Consider the following 21,109-nt stretch of genomic DNA (forward strand, 5'->3'; position numbering starts at 1 on the left):
AGGTTCCGTAGGACGCATGCGCGCCCTTTTCGCGCCGCAAGTTCAGGTAGCGCTTTGTCCACGCCCTCCTTCCCTGGAACTCTCTACCCACAACTCCCCGGGGTCGCATGCGGTCAACGTATGCGCGTGCGTTCGCCATAGCACCGCCCCCAAATCCCGTGGGCCTCTGCGGGATGGTATTTAATCGTCTCTCCGTGCCAATTTCGGTCTCATTGTTCTACTGCCGCTGGTAAGTGATTTCGTAAGATTTGTAGCTGTCAGTGTTTTGTGCTTTGTCCGTTTCTTTTATTTTGAACGATTGTGCGGACATCGCATAGCACGCGCTATGCCTTCTGTGTTGTAGCTGTCTAGCCAGGGTGACTGGCGGGTGAGGTCTTGTGGGTGGCCTCGAGACTTAAATTAAGTAGCAGCGGGGCTTTGTGAAGGACAAGATGGCGATGGCGGGCCGTGCGGGTCCCCTCCCTATGATGAGGACCTTTTCACAGACCTGTACTGAGCTCCGTGAGGATAAGTGACTCTGAGGAGATGGGCCCTGCAAGCCTCCTACTTAGCCATCGGCTCAGAAGATAGCGTTTTCGAAATGCCCTGTGTTGACCTAATGTCTTGGACTCTTGTCTGCAGGGTTTACGCGCACGTTGGAATCGAAGAGAGCTCTATGTTACAGTAAGTTCTTATGGCCATTTCTTAACCTCTGCTCTTTCGTTGAGTGTGTAGAAGTTGCTACGGGGATGATTTTACAAACTGAACTCTCTCTTTCTGATGGATTAGTGGAGAAAACAAAAATTCTGAGTAGCACTGTACTGTACGCAATAAATGTCAGGGACTTAGTGATTTGTCTGAGGTGTTAGTGAAGGCTGTTATTTTTTCAGATGTTTAGCCCACAAGAGCTCACTGGTGAAGGAATGGGACAAGACCCATCTTTCTGCAAAGCCAGCGTTACAGTAATGTTCCAGGTAGGTGTACATGCTTTTATGCTCTTACAGAGGAGACCTTGCTAGATAACCACTCCGTGATGAACACAAAATGACAAGCATATGGCTGAACTTATAAGTGATGTCATCTTACTACTGAGAAGTGACAGCGAGGTCTTCAGGGGTCTTTGAATGACTATTTTTAGGTACATAAAATGCCTTCCTCTGTTGTCTACAGCATCTCATAATCTATCCTGAGGAATTCAGCTGCCTCCCAGGGTGAATACAGGTAATTATTCAAATTGGTGTATGTCATCTCTGTAAATGTTCACAAGAGAACAAGTGGCCGGCGGAAGCAATTTTGTTTTTTGGCGCCTTCCATCTTGTTCCTCTTGAGATAATTTTCTGGGAAGCGAGATCCGCAACCCGGTACTACAGTTCTTGTAAGGGTGCGCTGTTATCCTCATCCATATATCGATCACTTTACTGTCAGATGATTTGAATTGATAAGCTGATGTTCTGTGAGGTACAAAAATTAATAGCATGTTAGAGTTCTGATGGCAGTTGTTGATTTTGAATAAGTTTCATTCCATCCTAATACCTTAAAATAACTAATTTGCTTTGCTTTCCAGGTATTCCTCATGACAACCTGCCTCTATCTTACAGTACGTTGCTTTTTTAATTCTATGGGCCTATTATCTAATTGATAACTTAGCCATCTTGATGTTTGTTATCAAAGCCTGCTTAAACCATAAAGCTTTCTGGTTCCTCTTGTTCTCTGTAGTGATGTTTCCAGACCTCCCCTTTTTTCTCTCAGATAGATGCCCACTGATCTGCCCAGGGTCAGACTAATGCTTGTCAGTTGTAGGTTTCCACGGTTCAGCTCCAATGAGGAGGAAACATCCTGCCTCAGCCCTGTTCTAGCCTGGGAACCAGTAATTGTGAACCCACCAGGATTAACTGAAAAAGGGCATGAGAGCTTATTCCATAAGCTGTCTGAGGCATTTGGTTACCTTTTCTTAGCTTGTCCACTAGCAACCGTAACTAAAATCGTTTTGGCTGTTTGGGATAATTAGCTAATTGATTGATTTTTTTGATTCAGGAGCAGCTTGTTGTCATATACCATTGAAAAACCTTTAGAGCTGAGAGGTTAGTTGATTTTTTTTTTTCTTTTTCCTCCTTACCGCTTATGCCACCAAGTAGACAGTTTCTATGATGAATCAAACTAGCTCACTATGACTGACAGTGAAAATACATGAACACCTGAGAAATTGGAGAATGCAGGGAGTGGGGGGTAACCATGTCTGAGGAATCTTTCACCCACAGTTTTGTTTTTCTCTAGGTGTTATTAACCAATAACCTCTTTGGCTCTAAGGTGAGTAATTTCACTGTATTCAATGCATCCAGCATATAGAGTAGAAAAAACTGCCTTTTTAGGCCTGTATATATGATGACTTACATGGAATCTCGTTCGGCTGATGACTTGCTGTTGAGACTCTGAAATCTGATTTCTAAGAATGATGCGTGGGAACAACTTAATGCAGGATAGGAGAAGCACTACTGACTTGGTCTTCCTCCTTTCAGGGCCAGCACCTTCTCTCTAGCACTCGAGGAGTTTGAGGTAAGTGGCTTTGCAATAGCTGCCATCAATGGCTGCTATATACAATTTTCTGTGATTTTTGTGTGTGATAGCACTGTGGTCTGGGTGGATGTGTACAGATAGAACTGGCTTAACCCAAATCTTTGATCTCCTGGACCACCAAGTGATGATCACCTGCTCACCAGTGATGAATTGAATACCGCCCCAGTCTGATCAATGTGACTGAAAGGTATTTTCTGAGCTGTGAGCCTGCCTTCCAGTGACAACTTCTAAAAATTACAAGTTATTTGAGGAGGCATTACAGCCAATAGGAAGTTCTTGGGCTAAGTAGTGTTTCCTCTAATATGTGCCCTGAAACTTCTGTCTGCCAAGCAACAGATATAGTTGAGAGATTGTAAAATGTACTGTAGAATGAAAGTCTCTCAAGACTACATGATTTTTTCTTGATTTTGCAGGGAAACTAGGTGTTACTGTTCACTCCAGACTGCAGTTACAGGTGAGTAAACCTAAATGTAAGGTGGACTATGCTAAAAATTCCCAATGAAGAAACTTTCACACGTCTTACTCTCTGTCCTAGTCCCAGAGCCTGTAAAGGTGAACCCACTGGGACTGGCTGGGGGAAAAGAGGAAGATTTGTTCCAGAAGGAACTGTCTGAGGGATGACAAATATTTCTATACAAAGAAAGGGAGTAATCATCACTTGTTGAAAACATTGATTTTAATTTTTCCAGGTCTGAGTAAAGAACAAGGTGCATAAGAAATGGTAGGTATCTGTTTAAATATTTAACTGGTTTTATAATAGCAACCTTTTACTCTTAGGTTACATAGTGTTAACTATTGTGTACATTCATATTTTCCAATCCAATAAGAACTTTTGTTTTCCCTCTGCAGGAATCTGTCTTGGAGGACATCAGAAGGTGAATTTTCCAAGTCCTTGGATAACCTAGCTGTTGAAGTTACCACAGCATAATTTTAGTCGTCTTAATGGCGTGGCTGCTTTTTTTTTTTTCAAAGCTTTACTGTGAATCATGCCTTTGGGTGGGTCTGCCTGGGCACAAGGAAGTGACCCCTTGAGAGTTTGCTATTTTTAACTGGGTTTTACCCAGCTTGCTTAGGCAGTCTGTCTAATGCTGCATTTCCTACTCCAAGGCAGCATTCAAGGAGCCTAATTTATCAGCACACTTTAGGGACTTTTTCCCTAGATGTACCTCACTGAAGGAATTTTAAATGAAAAGCTTGCTGGGTTTAGGGGGTCTTTTAGATGTACCTTAAAATGTTAGCAGACACAGATTAAGACACTGGGAGCCAATGAAACAGTTTAGGGTTTGCTGTGTGTTGATGTTTCTGTATTTTATCACCCCCTTCCTGCAACATTATTTCTGTGGAATCTACCTGCCCTTTTGTTTTTTAGATACAAGGGCTTGGTTTTACTACCAAGGCTGCGCTCAAGGCCCCGGCTTTAAGAGATCCTCCCACCACAGATTTCCAAAGTGCTGGGATTGTAGGTGTGATTCTTGGCACCCAGACTTTGCTGCCTTTCTTACATGATCCAAGCCCAGAACCAAAACTCAGGCACTGCATAGATGGCCAGTTTGGCAAACTACTGACCTAGCTTGTTGCCAATTGTTGATTGAGCTTCCCATAACTCCATTTCTGTTCCTCTGTATAGAGCCACCTTCTATTCCCATCATGAGCCTTTAGGTCTCCATTTGCATGTTGCAAATACTATGTGCCATGTAGGTAGCTCATTCAGGGCATTGCTCTAAACTACAAAAAAAGGTTCCCTTGAGGAGTGGCTGTCAATTTGTGTTGCTGTATTGGTTGTTGATGAAAATAATAAAATGATTGATTACATAGTCCTGTTTGTATGTGCCTCCTTAGCACCAGTGTGTAAATTTCCATGGGAAACTGGCTTCCTCTCATGTTCCCTCAAGTCCCTGGAACTGGAAGGGACACCTGACAGGGTCTGCCTGCTAGGCAGTATGTTAAATGACTAACCTGATCTGAGCAGAGCATCCATCTTGGTGTGCACAATACCATTACATTGGAGCTTTTTTTAAAGTTTCCCTCTTGCCTAGTCCTAGGGTGCAGTGACATGATCACAAGCTCACTACAAATTCAAGCTTTTGGGCTCAAGCAAACCTTCACTTTAACCAGCAGGTGGAGTCTTGTTCTTGTCACCCAGGCTGGAATGTGGTGGCATGATCTCAGATCACTGCAACTTCTACCACCTAGGTTCAAGCCATTCTCCCTGCCTCAGCCTCCTGTGTAGCTGGGACTACAGGTGTGTGCCACCACACCCAGCTAATTTTTAGTAATTTTAGTAGAGATGGGGCTTCATCGTGTTAACCAGGATGTTCTCGATCTCCTGACCTCAGGATCCTCCCACCTCGGCCTCCCAAAGTGGTGGGATTATAGGTGGGAGCCACCGCGCCTAGCCAAATAATCTATGCTTTTTATTTATTTTGAGACGGAGTTTCACTCTTATTGCCCAGGCTGGAGTGCAATAGCGGCATCTCCCCACTGCAACCTCCGCCTCGGCTTCAAGCGATTCTCCTGCCTTAGCCTCCTAAGTAGCTGGGATTACAGGCATGTGCCACCGCGCCCAGCTAATTTGTGTGTGTGTGTGTGTGTGTGTATATATATATATATATATATACTTTTTTTTTTTTTTTTTAGTAGAGACGGGATTTCTACATGTTGGTCAGGCTGATCTCAAACTCGCGACCTCAGGTGATCCGCCTGCCTCGGCCTCCTAAAGTGCTGGGATTACAGGCGTGAGCCACCGCACCTGGCCAAATCTCGCTTTTCAATTTGCCTTGAGGAAGAAGGGAAAGCACAAGGACAGTGCCAACCTGTGGATACTGTGGGGGTAAAGTTGTGTATGGTTAGTCAGCAGCTCTCAATTTTTTCAGACAGTCTCACTCTGTCAGCCAGGCTGTGGTACAGTTGTGCAATCACAGCTCATTGCAGCCTAAACTTCCTGGGCTGCAGGGATTCTCCCACCTCAGCCTCCCAAATAGCTGGGACTACAGGTGCACACCACCACGCCCAGCTAATTTTGTATTTTTGGTAGAGTACAGACAGTTTCACCATGTTACCTAGGCTGGTCTTGAACTGAGCTCAAGCAGTCCACCCAATTCTGTCTCCCAAAGCACTGGGATTACAGACATCTGCACTTGGCCGCTTTTCTTTCTTTCTTTTTTTTTTTTTTTTAAGCCATCAGGTATTTAAGCCGGTTCTCAATCTTTTTAACCAGGCAGCCCCCAAACCAGAATATTTTTGGAGAGATTTCTTCAGTGTTTTGGGAACTTTTTTTTTTTTTTTTTTTTTAGAAGCTCTTTGTCACCCAGGCTGGAGTGTAGTAGTGTCATCATGTCTCAACATAGCCTCAAGCTCCTGGGCTCAAGCGATCCGACACCTCAGTTTCCCGAGTAGCTAGGACTATAGGGACATGCCTATTATGCCCAGGTAATTTTAATTTTTTGTAGAGATAGTCTCACTATGTTGCCCAAGTTGGTCTCGAACTGGGCTCAAGTGATCCCATTGCCCAGTGTCTCAAAGTGTTGCGATTACAGGCATGAGCCACTGCACCCTGCATCCCTCAAAAGAGCAATTTTTTAAATCTTCCCTGAACTTGGAGACTCCAACCTGCATTGACAGGTAGCCCCCCATCGGGTGATTCTGTTATAAGCCGTCAGATAATGACTACCCTTATATTTCTCAGAGTGTTTGGGAGAATGGATACCAACTAGTGATAAGTTAGGGGATTTCTAACCGTTTTTATTTATTTGTATTTTTCTTTTCTTTTTCTTTTTTTTTTTTTTTTTTGAGACGGAGTCTCGCTCTGTCGCCCAGGCTGGAGTGCAGTGGCCGGATCTCAGCTCACTGCAAGCTCCGCCTCCCGGGTTCACGCCATTCTCCGGCCTCAGCCTCCCGAGTAGCTGGGACTACAGGCGCCCGCCACCTCGCCCAGCCAGTTTTTTTTTGTATTTTTTTTAGTAGAGACGGGGTTTCACCGTGTTAGCCAGGATGGTCTCGATCTCCTGACCTCGTGATCCACCCGTCTTGGCCTCCCAAAGTGCTGGATTACAGGCTTGAGCCACCGCGCCCGGCCCTATTTTCATTTATTTTATTTTATTTATTTATTTATTTTTTTTTTTGAGGCGGAGTCTCGCTCTGTCGCCCGGGCTGGAGTGCAGTGGCCGGATCTCAGCTCACTGCAAGCTCCGCCTCCCGGGTTTACGCCATTCTCCTGCCTCAGCCTCCCAAGTAACTGGGACTACAGGCGCCCGCCATCTCGCCCGGCTAGTTTTTTGTATTTTTTAGTAGAGACGGGGTTTCACCGTGTTCGCCAGGATGGTCTCGATCTCCTGACCTCGTGATCCGCCCATCTCGGCCTCCCAAAGTGCTGGGATTACAGGCTTGAGCCACCGCGCCCGGCCTCATTTATTTTTAAGAAGGAGTTTTGCTGTGTCACCCAGGCTGGAGTCCAGTGGTGTGATCTCAGCTTACTGCAACCTCTGCCTCCCGGGTTCAAGTGATTCTCCTGCCTCAGCTTCCCAAGTAGCTGGGACTACAGGCGTGTGCCACTACACCCAGATAATTTTTGTATTTTTAGTAGACATGGGGTTTTACTATATGTTGGCCAGGCTGGTCTCGAACTCCTGACCTCAGATGATTCGCCCACCTCGCCCTTCCAAAGTGCCGGGATTACAGGTGTGAGCCACTGCACCAGACCCTGCTTTTAATTTTTGTTCATAAATTTTAGGATTTCTCCAGTCAGAATTATAAGAACGGCAACTCAGCTGAAACAACACATATTTTTTGCTCATTAAATGGTAGCCACATAGACTTGAGAGTTGTTATCACAATAATTACAACCACAAGAATGGAAGGGTCAGTTCTGAGAAGACCACCCAAGGACCCTAGGGGAGCACCAGAATTTAGAGATGGAGGATCAGCAGAGCAGAAACAGAAAAGCAACGCAAGCAGTGGGAACCTGCGCGGTACTGACTTGCGAACTGAGGGAAGTCTCCCCACTGCCCACAGTTGAATCTTTTGTTAAAGCCACAAAGAAGTCAGGTGGGGACTGGCCAGGCGCAGTGGTTCACACCTGTAATCCCAGCACTTTGGGAGGCCAAGGTGGGCGGATTACCTGAGGTCACAAGTTCAAGACCAGCCTGGCCAACATGGTGAAACCCCATCTCTACTAAAATTAGCTGGGTGTGGCAGCGTGCGCCTGTAGTCTCAGCTACTCAGAAGGCTGAAGCAGGAGAATCTCTTGAACCTGGGAGGCAGTGGAGGTTGCAATGAGCTGAGATCACGCCACTGCACTCCAGCCAAGGCGACACAGCAAGACTGTATCTCAAAAAAAAAAAAAAAAAAAAAAAAAAGGGCTGTGCGCAGTGCCTCGCGCCTGTAATCCCAGCACTTTGGGAGGCTGAGACAGGCGGATCACCTGAGGCCAGGAGTTCAAGACCAGCCTGACCAACATGGAGAAACCCTGTCTCTACTAAAAATACAAAATTAGCCGGGCGTGGTGGCACACGCCTGTAATCCCAGCTGAGGCTGAGGCAGGAGAATCGCTTGAACCCAGGAGGCAGGGGTTGCGATAAGCTGAGATCACACCATTGTACTCCAGCCTGGGCAACAAGAGAGAAACTCCGTCTCAAAAGCAAAAACAGAAATGAGAGTAGGACAAAACGGAGAAATGGAGGAGATGGCTGGAATGATTGAAGCCTGGCTCCTCACATTTCTTCTGTACATTAATGACTCAGACTACAATGTTTCTAGTGAGAACCTCTTCCCTAAGCTCCAGATACATCAAACAAACCTCCCACTTAATATACAATGAGACATTCAGCTCCTTGATTCCCTGCCTTCCCCCTGCTCCTCCCCTCAACTCCATCTCCCCACCCAGCACCAACAAGCTCCTCTATCTCAAATGCAGCAATGGGCTCACCAGGAAAACCAAGGCCTTGTGTTTTTTGTTGACACCTGTTTGGTTACATCCTAGAGGAAGCAGGAGAGACAACATGAGACAGTCAAACAAACAACTGAATATTATTGAAATTGTGCAGTAGTTCTTGACCAAGGGTGTTTTTTGCCCACTAGGGGACATTTAGCAACACCTGCAGACATTTTTGGCTGTCACAACTTGGAGAGGGGAGGTATATACTACTGACAACTATTGGGTACTGGGCAAGGATGCTGCTAAATCCTACACTGCACAGGACAGCCCCTCTCCCCCATCACCCCCAAACAATGAACTGTCCAGTCCAAAAACTCAATAATGCTGAATTTCAGACACCCTGAGATTTACAATATTTACCGGCAAAGAAGAAAGTGTGATGCAGCAAGAAAGATGGTGGTCAGAAGGCTGGGTGTAGTGGCTCATGCCTGTAACCCCAGAACTTTGGGGGGCCGAGGTAGGCGGATCACCTGAGGTCAGGAGTTCGAGACCAGCCTGGCCAACATGGTGAAACCCCATGTCTACTAAAAATACAAAAATTAGCTGGGCATGGTGGCACACACCTGTAGTCCCAGCTACTAGGGAGGCTGAGGCAGGAGAATCGCTTGAACCCAGGAGACGGAGGTTGCAGTAAGCCGAGATCGCACCACTGCACTCCAGCCTGGCAACAGAGCAAGACTCTGTTTCAGAAAAAAATACAAAAATTGGCCCGGTGGGGTGGCCCACGCCTGTAATCCCAACACTTCTGGAGGCCGAGGCGGGTGGATCACGAGGTCAGGAAATCCAGACCATCCTGGCTAACATGGTGAAATCCCGTCTCTACTAAAAAATACAAAAACTTAGCTGGGCACAGTGGCGGGCACCTGTAGTCCCAGCTACTCGGGAGGCTGAGGCAGGAGAATGGCGTAAACCCGGGAGGCAGAGGTTACAGTGAGCCGAGATTGTGCCACTGCACTCCAGCCTGGGCAACAGAGTGAGATTCTGTCTCAAAAAAAAAAAAAAAAGTGATCAGGGAAGGCATCCCTGAAGGGGTGCCACTTGAGCTGACACCTGTAAGAGACGATAGGGAGACATGGGCAGAAAGGTCCAAGTTGAGGAAACAGCAGATGACATAAAAAGGACTAATGATTCATGTGGGGAAAAGAAAGATGGATCAGCCTGCTACTGTGTCTATATAGAAAGAAGTAGACATAACAGACTCCATTTTGTTCTGTATCTGAGATGCTGTTAATCTGTGACCCTACCCCCAACCTTGTTGTGGTGACTCAAGGTTTAACGGATTTGGGGCTGTGCAGGGTGTGCTTTGTTAAACAAGTGCCTGAAGGCAGTATGCTTGTGAAAAGTCATCACCATTCTCTTAATCTCAAGTACCCAGGGACACGTACACTGCCAAAGGTCGCAGGGACCTCTGCCTAGGAAAGTAGTGGTATTGTCCAAGGTTTCTCCCCATGTGATAGTCTGAAATATGGCCTTGTGGGAAGGGAAAGACCTGATCGTCCCCCAGCCTGACACCCGTGAAGGGTCTGTGCTGAGGAGGACTAGTATAAGAGGAAAGAAGGCCTCTTGGCAGTTGAGATAGAGAAAAGCATCTGTCTCCTGCCCGTCCCTGGGCAATGGAACATCTCCGTGTAAAACCCGATTGTATGTTCTGTTTACTAAGATGGGAGAAAACTGCCTTAGGGCGAAAGGTGGAACTTGCTAGCGCAATGCTGCTCTTTATGCACTAAAAGGGTTTATGGAGATGTTTACATATGCATATCAAGGCACCGCACTTTTCCTTAAACTTATTCATGTCACAGAGATCTTTATTCTTCCCTGGTTGACATTTTATCAGAGAATGTAACGCCTGACTCCTGCCTGGAGGATCTCAGCCATGCAAAACGCTTTGATACAAAGACACTGCCTCTATTTCCAACTCGGGTTAAAGGGTTTCCAACAGAACGATCTACGTTTATATTAATAGAGCTCCCAAGAAAGCAAGACCTTAAGTCCCTTCTCAGCGAGGGCCTCATATTAATCTCTTTCATTCTGGCGGGTTTGCTTTGATCGATTAAAAAAAAATCGCTCCATTTCAATTTTACCTATACTCTCCTCCTCCTCCTTCACCCCAGTCCTCTAACGACCCTGCCTCTGCCTTCGAGGAGAGGCCCTGTGGTTTCTTGGTCGGACTTCCGAGTGGGCTGCCTTACCGCGTTGCTGGCCGGTCTGAAAGTAACTCTAAGGAGTGCGTGGGTCGGAGGACATCGGAGCTGAGGCGTCAGTACCCTTCTCCCACCGCGGGATCCCGGGTTTGAGGATCAGGAGCCTCCGAAATGGCTTTCTCAGGGCATCTTTCCCTCTCAGTGAAGGGCCGGGCGGCTGCTGGTGGACAGTACAAATGCAAAGTGCAGGTCGTGCCTCGCCACTGTGTCCTCAGTTCTCACAAACTCCTGAGAGTGCGTATCACCGTTTCCCCGTTTAACTGGGGAGGAGACAAGGGCCTAAGTACCAAGCCTCAGGCCATTAAGTCAGGAACTGGAGAGCGGGGAGCCCAACCTCCTTTTATGGACTCCAAAACCTGTGCTTTGAAACCGCGCCGCGGCTTCTCCCAAGAAAGGTCCCAGAGAGGGGCGCCCCCACCTGCAGCACTGTCACGCCGCCCCCTGGAGAGCCCAAAAACCTCTAGGTTGGGAGACTAACGCCACAATCTGGGAAAAAGAGGCTACGCGGGTACTGAAATCACGATTGGTATGTGGGCCAATCCCAGGATCCTAAAAAAGCGAAGGGGCGGGTTTATGCAAAACACACTAAGCAGAGAGCAGGCGGGAGAAGCAGTACAGGACTCTTAAATAGGTATGTTTCCAAACTATAGCCACTACTATTAAGAAAGAATAATGAAAACTGCGTTTCGGAATTATAACGTATTGGAAAATAATTTAACATTTAATGCCTAGATAGTTACCATAAGTGTGTAGAAGATAGGAAGGATAAGGCCGCCAAGGCAGCGTGAGTAAGGGTATCGCTTCTCGGCCTTTTGGCTAAGATCAAGTGTAGTATCTGTTCTTATCAGTTTAATATCTGATACGTCCTCTATCCGAGGACAATATATTAAATGGATTTTTGGAATTAGGAGATGGAAAAGGAGCTTGCTCCGTCCACTCCACGCATCGGCTTGGTATTGCAGTACTTCCAGGAACGGTGCACCCCCCTTTGGGGGAAACAATTATATGTCTAAAACGAAAGAATGAGTGGAAAGGAAAAAAATTAGTTACCCGGAATTTGGTTGATATTACTACCAGTTTAGCGGTGAATTTTGGGTATGTGTGTGTGTTTTTGTGCTATTAGGCAGAGTTTCACACTGGCTCTGCATGGCTACCGTCTGACTTCAAGCTGTTTATCTGTTTTTATCTTCAGGGGGGTTGGGTCTATGAATGAAGGTGCGTGCCACCGCGCCCGGCTAAATTTTTATATTTTTAGTAGAGATGGGGCTTCACCATCTCTACTAAAAGCTGAGATCCGCCCCCCTCGGCCTCCCAAAGATTACATACAGGCATGAGCCACCGCGCCCGGCCTTAGTTATTTTTATCATGTGTTTAACGCTTTTTTCCCCATGGTTTTAACTAGAAACTAAGGCGGAAGAATCTCTGTAACTAAGGAATTCCAGGTTGCAATGCACTGTGACTCCACTCGAATCCCTTTTTCTTTTCTTTTTTTTTTTTTTTTTGAGACGGAGTCTTGCTCTGTCGCCCAGGCTGGAGTGCAGTGGGCGCAACTTCGGCTCACTGCAAACTCCGCCTCCTGGGTTCACGCCATTCTCCTGCCTCAGCCTCCCGAGTAGCTGGGACTACAGGCGTTCGCCACCACGCCCGGCTAATTTTTTGTATTTTTAGTAGACATAGGGTTTCACCATGTTAGCCAGGGTGCTCTCGATCTCCTGACCTCGTGATCCGCCCACCTCAGCCTACCAAAGTACTGGGATTACAGGCATGAGCCACCGCGCCCGGCTATCCGCCCCTTAAAGAGTAAACGAGGCCGGGCGCAGTGGTTTAGTAATTCCAGCTGTAATCCCAGCTACTTGGGAGGCTGAGGCAGGAGAATCGCTTGAACCAGGGAGGCGGAGGTTTAGGTGAGAGGAGATCGCGCCATTGCATTCCAGCCTGGGCGACAGAGCAAAGCTGTCTCTGTCTGAAAAAAAAAACCAAAAAAACCTTCGGTTTCCTTTTCCCATCTTTCTTTCTTTTGTGACTTATATTCCAGAATGAAGCCCACACATCGTTAATGATCTGAATCGTTTCTAAAGTGTTTCTTAAATCGTTTGTTGTTTCTTGTCTAACAGTCCAGAACACGTATTACATAATGGAGCGCGGAGAGAGACTAGGGCCAGCTTGACCCGGCCACGCAGTCCAGGAAAGGTGCGTTTCACTCCAAGTGCAAAATGATCAATGTACTCTTCCGATCTCCCTATACAAGCACCTCCTGGTTTCATTTTCGTAAAGCAAAACAAGCAAGGAAGCTTTACTCTTTCGGCTCTTTGAACTCCCAGAAACTGGGCCGGGCGCGCCTGTAATCCCAGCACTTTGGGAGGCCGAGGCGGGCGGATCACGAGGTCAGGAGATCGAGACCATCCTGCCTAATACAGTGAAACCCCGTCTCTACTAAAAATACAAAAAATTAGCCGGGCGTGGTGGCGGGCGCCTGTACTCCAAGCTACTCGGGAGGCTGAGGCAGGAGAATGGCGTGAACCCGGGAGGCGGAGCTTGCAGTGAGCCGAGATCGCGCCGCTGCACTCCAGCCTGGGCAACAGAGCGAGACTCCGTCTCAAAAAACAAACAAACAAACAAACAACGAAAAAACTCCTAGCAACTGCACTGCCCTGCCTTGGACTCGACGCCCGCCAGTGACGCACACGCTGCGCCGGAAGTGCGAACCATCTGCCTCCAGGCTTTGTCATGGCTGCTGCTGCCGCGCGCTGGAACCATGTGTGGGTCGGCACCGAGACTGGGATCTTGAAAGGTGGGTGGCAGGCTCGGGCGTCGGGAAGTGCAGGGGTGCACTCGCGCCCCTGGTGTGACTGACGCCCTCCTCTCTCAGGGGTAAACCTTCAGCGAAAACAGGCGGCGAACTTCACGGCCGGAGGACAGCCGCGGCGCGAGGAGGCAGTGAGCGCCCTGTGTTGGGGCACGGGCGGCGAGACCCAGGTGAGTGGCCGCTGGCCGTGCCGGAGCTGGGGGCCTGGGGCACAGCAGCCTTGCTCTCCTTGCCATCTTGCCCTTCTTTGCCGCAGATCCTGGTGGGCTGCGCGGACAGGACGGTGAAGCACTTCAGCACCGAGGATGGCATATTCCAGGGTCAGAGACACTGCCCTGGCGGGGAGGGCATATTCCGTGGCCTCGCCCAGACCGACGGGTAAGACCAATCCCCTCGCTAAACTCAGGGCCTAAGAGAGAGCTTTGATGCTCCCTGCGGATACTGGAATGATGGCGACAGACAAGCTGAGTGACACGGTTTTCAATAGGTGACAGAGACCTGAGTTTCTGCCTTACGTAGTTAATACCTGTAACACATTTACTGAACACCTACTGAATTCCAGGCACTGGGCGAAGTACAGGGGCTGCCGGTAAAATTTCTGCTTTCAAAAAGTTCGCATCCTGTAAGGTTTTTCACCTTACTCCATTATAACCCTCTGAGTTTTGTGTGTGTGTGTGTAGACGGAGTTTTCGCTCTTCTTGCCCAGGCTGGAGTGCACTGGCGCGATCTCGGCTCACTGCAACCTCTGCCTAGGAGAACTGCCTCAGCCTCCCGAGTAGCTGGGATTACAGGCGCCCGCCACCGCGCACAGCTAGTTTTTGTATTTTTAGTAGAGACGGTTTCACTGTATTGGCTAGGCTGGTCTCGAACTCCTGACCTCAGGTGATCTACCTGCCGCGGATCCCCAAAGTGCTGGGATGACAGGCGTGAGCCACTGTGCCCACCTGTCATTTAACAGTTTTAAGCAAGTCTGGGTGTGGTGGCTTATACCTGTCATCACAGCACTTTGGAAGGCCGAGATGGGCGGATCACTTGAAGTCAGGAGTTCAAGACCAACCTGGCCAACATGGTGAAACCCCTTCTCTACTGAAAAAATACAAAAATTAGCCAGGTGTGGTGGCGCATGCCTGTAATCCCAGCTACTTGGGAGGTTGAGGCTGGAGAATCGCTTGAATCCGTCCCTCAGAGGTTGCAGTGAGCAGAGATCGCACCAATGCACTCCAGGCTGGGGAAGAGAGCAATACTTCATCTCAAAAAAAAAAAAGGAGCCAAGCGCGGTAGCTCACGCCTGTAATCCCAGCACTTTGGGAGGCTTAGGCAGGCGGATCACGAAGTCATGAGATCGAGACCACAGTGAAACCCCGTCTCTACTAAAAATACAAAAAATTAGCCGGGTGGGGTGGTGGGCGGCCTGTAGTCCCAGCTCCTCAGGAGGCTGAGGCAGGAGAATGGTGTGAACCCGGGAGGCGGAGCTTGCAGTGACCCAGAGATCGCACCACTGCACTCCAGCCTGGGAGACACAGCGAGACTCCATCTCAAAAAAAAAAAAAAAAAAAAAGGTTTTAAGCATTCATTCATTACTTCATTTATATATTTTGAGACAGAGCCTCAGTGTCACCTAGGCTTGAGTGCGGTGGTGCATTCATGGCTCATTACAGCCTCAGCCTTCCGAGGTCGAACAATCCTCCCGCCTCAGCCTCCTGAGTACCTGGGACCACAGGCAGGTGCCACCCCGCCCAGCTAAATTTTTAAGTTTTTTGTAGAGATAGGGTCTCACTGTGTGCCCGGGCCAGTCTCAAACTCCTGGGCTCAACTTGAGCTCAACCAACAAGGTGATGTACCTCTGAAAGCAAAGATTAGGAAGGTGCTAAGTGGTTGGATTACTGGCCGTGCTTTCTTCCAAAGACGATGAAAGAGGGCTGTGAAGCAGGCTGCATAGGTTTGGTAGTGGTAATTCTGACAGGTGAGGTCTGGAAAGCCTCTGGTGGGGACTGGATGTTTGAACTGGGTCTTGAGGGATGGGTAGAATTTTGACTGGTGGAGAAGGGGATAAGGGTATTCTAGAAAGAGGGTACTCTCTGGGAGAGGCCAAGGACTGGGGGCATGCTATAGGGTACATAAATAGGATAAATAGCATTTGATTTGGAAGTTGACAACAAGGAAGCTTTTTTTTTTTTTTTTTAAATGCAGAGTCTCACCCTGTTACCCAGGCTGGAGTGCAGTGGCAGGGTCTCGGCTTACTGCAACCTCCAACTCCCAGGCTCAAGCGATTCTCCTGCCTCAGCCTCCCAAGTAGCTGGGATTACAGGCATCCGCCACCACGCCCGGCTAAGTTTTTTTTTTTTTAATATTTTTATTAGAGACAGGGTTTCACCATGTTGGCCAGGCTGGTCTGCATCTCCTGACCTCAAGCGATCCGCTCACCTTAGCTTCCCAAAATGCTGGGATTACAGGTGTAAGCCACTGCACCCAACCAAGAAAGCATTTTAATACAAGATGGACACTATATTAGGTTGGGATTAAATGTAAAGGGCTTTAAGTGCTAGGTTGAGAGATGTGCACGTTTATTGGTGTTGGCGAGTTATTCATTTTTTGTTTTTGTTTTTCTGAGAGACGTAATCTTGCTCTGTCTCTGAGGCTGAAGTGCAGTGGCATAATCCCGGCTCACTGCAACCTCCACCTGCCTTGTTCAAGCGATTCTCCTGCCTCAGCTCCCCAAGTAGCTAGGACTACAGGCATGTGCCACCACACCCAGCTAATTTTTGTATTTTTTAGTAGAGACAGAGTTTCACTATATGTTGGCCAGGCTGGTCTGGAACTCCTGACCTCAGGTGATCTGCCTGCCTCAGCCTCCCAAAGCGCTGGGATTACAGGTGCAAGCCACTGTGCCTGGCCGAGTTACCAGTTTTTGAATAGGAAGTACCATAGTCGCTTTCTTTGCTGCGTCTACTGCAAGAATGAAGACGATTCTCAGCAATCAGACTGTCGACATTCCAGAAAATGTTGACATTACTCTGAAGGGACGCACAGTTATCGTGAAGGGCCCCAGGGGAACCCTGCGGAGGGACTTCAATCACATCAATGTAGAACTCAGTCTTCTTGGAAAGAAAAAAAAGAGGCTTCGGGTTGACAAATGGTGGGGTAACAGAAAGGAACTGGCTACCGTTCGGACTATTTGTAGTCATGTACAGAACATGATCAAGGGTGTTACACTGGGTTTCCGTTACAAGATGAGGTCTGTATATGCTCACTTCCCCATCAACGTCATTATCCAGGAGAATGCGTCTCTTGTTGAAATCCGAAATTTCTTGGGTGAAAAATACATCCGCAGGGTTCGGATGAGACCAGGGGTTGCTTGTTCAGTATCTCAAGCCCAGAAAAATGAATTAATCCTTGAAGGAAATGACATCGAACTTGTTTCAAATTCAGCGGCTTTGATTCAGCAAGCCACAACAGTTAAAAACAAGGATATCAGGAAATTTTTGGATGGTATCTATGTCTCTGAAAAAGGAACTGTTCAGCAGGCTGATAAATAAGATCTAAGAGTTATTCAGCTACAGAAAGAAGATGCCAGATGACTCCTAAGACCTACTTGTGATATTTTAATGATGCAATAAAAGACCTGTTGATTTGGGGGGAAAAAAAAAAAAGAAGTACCATAGTCAGCACTGGGAACCTGTAGGAGTATGGAGGATAGATTGGAGACAGCAACTGGGAGACTTTTGTCACAGCTCAGGCAAGTCGAAACAGAGCCTGAACCCAGCTGGGGAGGGTTGGCAGGCATGAGAAAGAACATAGGCGCAGGCTGTGCAGATCCTAGGGAGAGACTTGCTTGGACTTCTTGAGATACTTTAAGCAAGAGACTGACATTTAGTGCCTGAAACCCAGAGCAAGGAACATAAGAAGCTGGTGTTTGACTTTGACCAAACCCTAAATTCAGACCAGTCCCATTTCAATCCTTTTAGAACTGCTGATCCTGAGCCCTAGTAGGCAACTCAAGATTCAGATAGACCAGCATGGCCAGGTAGACCAGTACAGCCAGGCGCTAGACACAGCTGTGAACAGCAAAAGCACTCCGGAATATTACAGAGTGGATTTCCAGCTGTGGTTGTAACATAGCTGAGTGGCAGATTAGCTTCTCAGCACTTCTGTTTCCTCACTTGGTAAACTCTCACCCTGTTGAGTAAGTTGAATTAACAGATTAGGAAGCTGGAAGCTGTCAGGCTCTGCCTAGAGCCTAGTGACCTAGAGGCTTTCTTCTAAACTGGACTGCTAGTAGGGAATCGGGTTGATATGAGTTTGGGGCCTAGGAATACTTTTGTACTTTTTTGTTTGTTTGTTTTTAAACATTGTCAAGTCTAGTAGTGAGAAGGAGAGAAAGATTAGAACAAGGAGTTTAAGCACTTAAAACATCCCAACTCTGTCCTTTCTCTGCAGCACCCTCATCACATGTGTGGATTCTGGGATTCTCAGAGTCTGGCACGACAATGACAAGAACACATCCTCTGACCCAGTGAGGCTTCCCTGCCCTGATGGTTGGGGGAGGGGGGCTGGGGTAGGTGCCTAATGATCGTGTTGGGGAAGGGAGGATTAAGAACTCTGGAACGAACTCTTATCTCCCATTCTTTTTAGCTCCTGGAACTGAGAGTGGGCCCTGGGGTGTGTAGGATGCGCCAAGACCCAGCACACCCCCATGTGGTTGCCACAGGTGGGAAAGAGAATGCTTTGAAGATGTGGGACCTGCAGGGCTCTGAGGAACCTGTGTTCAGGGCCAAGAACGTGAGTGACAAGAGAGTGAAGGAGCTGTTCCTGAAGTTGAGGGAGGCTGTGGCCACTGACTATGCGTCAGAGACTAGATGGGCTTTAGGGGGCGAAGGAGGAGCACATCAAGCCCCCCACAGCCCTGTTCCCCATCTGCCCACCCCACCAGGTGCGGAATGACTGGCTGGACCTGCGGGTTCCCATCTGGGACCAGGACATACAGTTTCTCCCAGGATCACAGAAGCTTGTCACCTGCACAGGGTACCACCAGGTAAGGTGTCATCTCACCCCTACCTTCTCCTGGGATAAAGCAGCCTTCTGAAGAAATGGCCCCCACGGTTTGGCACAACTGCCTTTCTCACCATTCTGAGCTCAAAGGAGCAAGCGCGTCCCCATCCGTTCCAACCCTGTCCCTGAGCCCATGACTGTCCTCTGCTGCATTCTAGGGTGGAGTTTCCTGAACTGTGCTGTTTTCCTCCCACCTGGAAGAGAGGAAAGGACAGTGGATCCCCTTCACTGTGGGAATTATAGGGTGCAGGTGTCAGAGGACATTGGGCTAGGGGTTAAGAGAACTGGGTTCTGGTCCTGATGCAGCCTCTCTGATTTGCTTTGGGACTGAGGCCTGAGCCTCCCATCTCTGGCCTCAGCTCCTCAGCTTTACATGAAGGCCCCAAATGAGAAATCTTTATGGCTGTCTCATTTGAGGTCTTGAGACACGGGTAGGGCTGGGTCACTGTATTTGTCCTGTTTTCTTTGCTTTCTGCACATTGAAGTCTGATCTTGGTCATACGCCTTTGCTCAAAACACATATGAGGGCATCCTCTTTCCTCCTTCATTCAGGCTAACCTCTGCTTGAAATTTAGTACCCACTGACTACTAGACTGACTTGCTTTTCCATCCCTCCATTTCCCCTAGATGGGAGTATGGGAGGATGGAATGCTCACACACTTCCAACCTAGGGGACCTCTCCCCTCAGCTCTGTCCATTTATGCTGCTAAGCAGCTCTTCTGACACCCTGATGCTCAGAGAAGAGGCATACATCTAAGATGAGAAAGTTTCTGACAGTGGATCATAAATAAGAGAGCAGTGTGCAGGGAGCGGGTGAGGATGCAGAGATGCCAGAGGGTAGGTGCAGGGTGAGGATACTTTCGTGATGCTTCAGCCTTCCTCTAGGTTCGTGTCTATGATCCAGCATCCCCCCAGCGCCGGCCAGTCCTAGAGACCACCTATGGAGAGTACCCACTGACAGCCATGACCCTCACTCCGGGAGGCAAGTGAGTGTTTAGAGGGGAAGGGGTGGGAGGGTGGGGCTTGGGAAGGGCTCCAGGAGGTTACTGCTGACTCCGCTTGCCTCTGGTCTCATCCTCAGCTCAGTGATTGTGGGAAACACTCATGGGCAGCTGGCAGAAATTGACCTTCGGCAAGGTGAGTGGACTAGGGTATGTTGGGGGGAAAGGAAGGAGCAGGGAGAAGGGTAAGGATTCCCTCTAAGGCGGTGCAGTGGGGCCAGTGAGGCCTCATTCAGGTGCCAGATTGCCTGGGTTCAAATCCTGGTTTCCTCAAAAGCTGTATGACCTTAAACTATTTCAACTCCCTGTGCCGTAATTTCCTCACCTGCGAAATGGAAATATTAGTAGAAGCTCCAGTCTCAGGGTTTTGTTGCAGATTAAATGTTGAAATGGAAAGTGATTGGAACAGGAAACAATGAATGGTTGGTTATTGGCCAGCCAGTTATCACAGATGCTTCCCCCCTTCTCTAGGGCGTCTACTGGGCTGTCTGAAGGGGCTGGCAGGCAGTGTCCGTGGGTTGCAGTGCCACCCTTCAAAGCCTCTACTAGCTTCCTGTGGCTTGGACAGAGTCTTGAGGATACACAGGATCCAGAATCCACGGGGTCTGGAGCATAAGGTAAGTCGTCTCTCCCACCCCAAACTCATGGTCTTGTGGAGGCTCCGCCTCCTTTGTCCCCTTTCATGTTTCTGTCTCAGCATGCCTAGCTCCTTAAGGTCCTTCATCTTTTGCAGGTTTATCTCAAGTCTCAATTGAACTGCCTCCTCCTGTCAGGCAGGGACAACTGGGAGGTGAGCAATTGGGTCTGGGAATGTGGGAGCTAAGGGCATAGATGTGAGGATCTCCCTATGAAGAGGAAAAGGAGGCAGCTGGAATGCAGACCTGGGACTATCTGTTTACCTGCCTGGTCACTTAATTTCTCTGAGAGGCATTAACAGTTAAAATCCTGAGGGTTATTGCCAAGAGCATGGATGGGGTTGCTTTCTGGGAGCAGGGAATAATAAAGGTGGTGATACCCAGAGGGATTATTTCTCAGCCAGGGTCTCCTTCCCTGTGGGTTTGTCCCTGTGCCCCTGACTACTTTTTCTTTTTTTTTTTAACTTCTTTTTGTGGAGATGGGGTCTCCTATGTTGCCCAGTCTGGTCGCTAAGTCCTGGGCTCAAGCAATCCTCCTGCCTTGGTCTCCCAAAGTGCTGAGATTACAGGTGGGAGCTACCATGCCCAGTCCCCCTGACTCCTACACTTTCTTCCCACTCACCAGGATGAGCCCCAAGAGCCTCAAGAACCCAACAAGGTGCCCCTAGAAGACACAGAGACAGACGAACTTTGGGCATCCTTGGAGGCAGCTGCCAAGCGGAAGCTCTCGGATTTGGAGCAGACCCAAGGAGCTCTCCAAACCAGACGGAGAAAGAAGAAGCGGCCTGGGTCCACCAGCCCCTGACGCCCCTGTGCCTGCCCACTTTGTAAATAAACAGCTGAACATCCACCATGACCCTGAGCCTTTTGTGATGGGAGAAAGGAATGAGGGGTAGCTTGGGGTGGGGGCTCCCTGAGCTGGGGCGACGGGA

The 21,109-nt window shown here is 48.4% G+C and overlaps 1 protein-coding gene, 2 long non-coding RNA genes, 9 other non-coding genes and 1 pseudogene across 17 annotated transcripts; 12 read left to right on the forward strand and 1 right to left on the reverse strand.

Moving 5' to 3' along the window:
- The first annotated feature begins 16 nt into the window (after positions 1-16).
- On the forward strand, positions 17-4,376 carry LOC105469471 (uncharacterized). 5 transcript variants are annotated; one of them, XR_011610514.1, is made up of 12 exons: positions 38-229; positions 622-663; positions 870-953; positions 1,150-1,200; positions 1,544-1,576; positions 2,014-2,060; positions 2,254-2,286; positions 2,496-2,532; positions 2,967-3,007; positions 3,243-3,274; positions 3,403-3,428; positions 3,923-4,376. It is a non-coding gene; the product is annotated as an uncharacterized lncRNA (long non-coding RNA). The 5 variants fall into 5 exon arrangements; XR_011610515.1 differs by lacking the exon at positions 1,150-1,200 and having other exon boundaries at positions 17-229; XR_979940.3 differs by lacking the exons at positions 870-953; positions 3,923-4,376 and having other exon boundaries at positions 129-229; positions 984-1,200; positions 3,403-3,823.
- LOC112424601 (small nucleolar RNA SNORD26) lies at positions 721-794 on the forward strand. The gene has a single exon (XR_003015388.1). It is a non-coding gene; the product is annotated as a small nucleolar RNA SNORD26 (small nucleolar RNA).
- Positions 1,005-1,076, forward strand: LOC112424600 (small nucleolar RNA SNORD27). The gene has a single exon (XR_003015387.1). It is a non-coding gene; the product is annotated as a small nucleolar RNA SNORD27 (small nucleolar RNA).
- On the reverse strand, positions 1,199-11,204 carry LOC139357433 (uncharacterized). Its single transcript, XR_011610518.1, has 3 exons — positions 10,675-11,204; positions 8,477-8,526; positions 1,199-1,430 (listed from the first exon to the last, which is right to left on the reverse strand). It is a non-coding gene; the product is annotated as an uncharacterized lncRNA (long non-coding RNA).
- LOC112424599 (small nucleolar RNA SNORD28) lies at positions 1,400-1,474 on the forward strand. Its single transcript, XR_003015386.1, has one exon. It is a non-coding gene; the product is annotated as a small nucleolar RNA SNORD28 (small nucleolar RNA).
- On the forward strand, positions 1,795-1,916 carry LOC112424605 (small nucleolar RNA SNORD22). The gene has a single exon (XR_003015393.1). It is a non-coding gene; the product is annotated as a small nucleolar RNA SNORD22 (small nucleolar RNA).
- LOC112424598 (small nucleolar RNA SNORD29) lies at positions 2,119-2,183 on the forward strand. Its single transcript, XR_003015385.1, has one exon. It is a non-coding gene; the product is annotated as a small nucleolar RNA SNORD29 (small nucleolar RNA).
- LOC112424602 (small nucleolar RNA SNORD30) lies at positions 2,355-2,424 on the forward strand. Its single transcript, XR_003015390.1, has one exon. It is a non-coding gene; the product is annotated as a small nucleolar RNA SNORD30 (small nucleolar RNA).
- Positions 2,689-2,757, forward strand: LOC112424603 (small nucleolar RNA SNORD31). Its single transcript, XR_003015391.2, has one exon. It is a non-coding gene; the product is annotated as a small nucleolar RNA SNORD31 (small nucleolar RNA).
- Positions 3,047-3,172, forward strand: LOC112424604 (small nucleolar RNA SNORD22). Its single transcript, XR_003015392.1, has one exon. It is a non-coding gene; the product is annotated as a small nucleolar RNA SNORD22 (small nucleolar RNA).
- A 278-nt stretch (positions 11,205-11,482) lies between the features above and the next one.
- On the forward strand, positions 11,483-11,673 carry LOC112424615 (U2 spliceosomal RNA). Its single transcript, XR_003015401.2, has one exon. It is a non-coding gene; the product is annotated as a U2 spliceosomal RNA (small nuclear RNA).
- A 1,634-nt stretch (positions 11,674-13,307) lies between these two features.
- Positions 13,308-21,027, forward strand: LOC105469469 (WD repeat domain 74). Of its 2 annotated transcripts, XM_011720496.2 has the most exons (11): positions 13,308-13,477; positions 13,556-13,662; positions 13,749-13,870; positions 17,930-18,005; positions 18,125-18,271; positions 18,423-18,524; positions 19,427-19,527; positions 19,623-19,678; positions 20,014-20,159; positions 20,276-20,332; positions 20,803-21,027. In XM_011720496.2, exons 1-11 carry the CDS (start codon positions 13,414-13,416, stop codon positions 20,980-20,982), a joined length of 1,158 nt encoding a protein of 385 aa, XP_011718798.1. In that variant the 5' UTR covers positions 13,308-13,413; the 3' UTR covers positions 20,983-21,027. The 2 variants fall into 2 exon arrangements, with proteins under 2 accessions (XP_011718798.1, XP_070930554.1); XM_071074453.1 differs by lacking the exons at positions 13,308-13,477; positions 13,556-13,662; positions 13,749-13,870 and adding an exon at positions 17,139-17,228.
- LOC105469468 (large ribosomal subunit protein uL6 pseudogene) lies at positions 16,435-17,031 on the forward strand (annotated as a pseudogene).
- Positions 21,028-21,109: the final 82 nt, after the last annotated feature.

The sequence above is a fragment of the Macaca nemestrina genome, chromosome 12 (assembly GCF_043159975.1).
Source record: "Macaca nemestrina isolate mMacNem1 chromosome 12, mMacNem.hap1, whole genome shotgun sequence".
Lineage (NCBI taxonomy): Eukaryota > Metazoa > Chordata > Mammalia > Primates > Cercopithecidae > Macaca > Macaca nemestrina.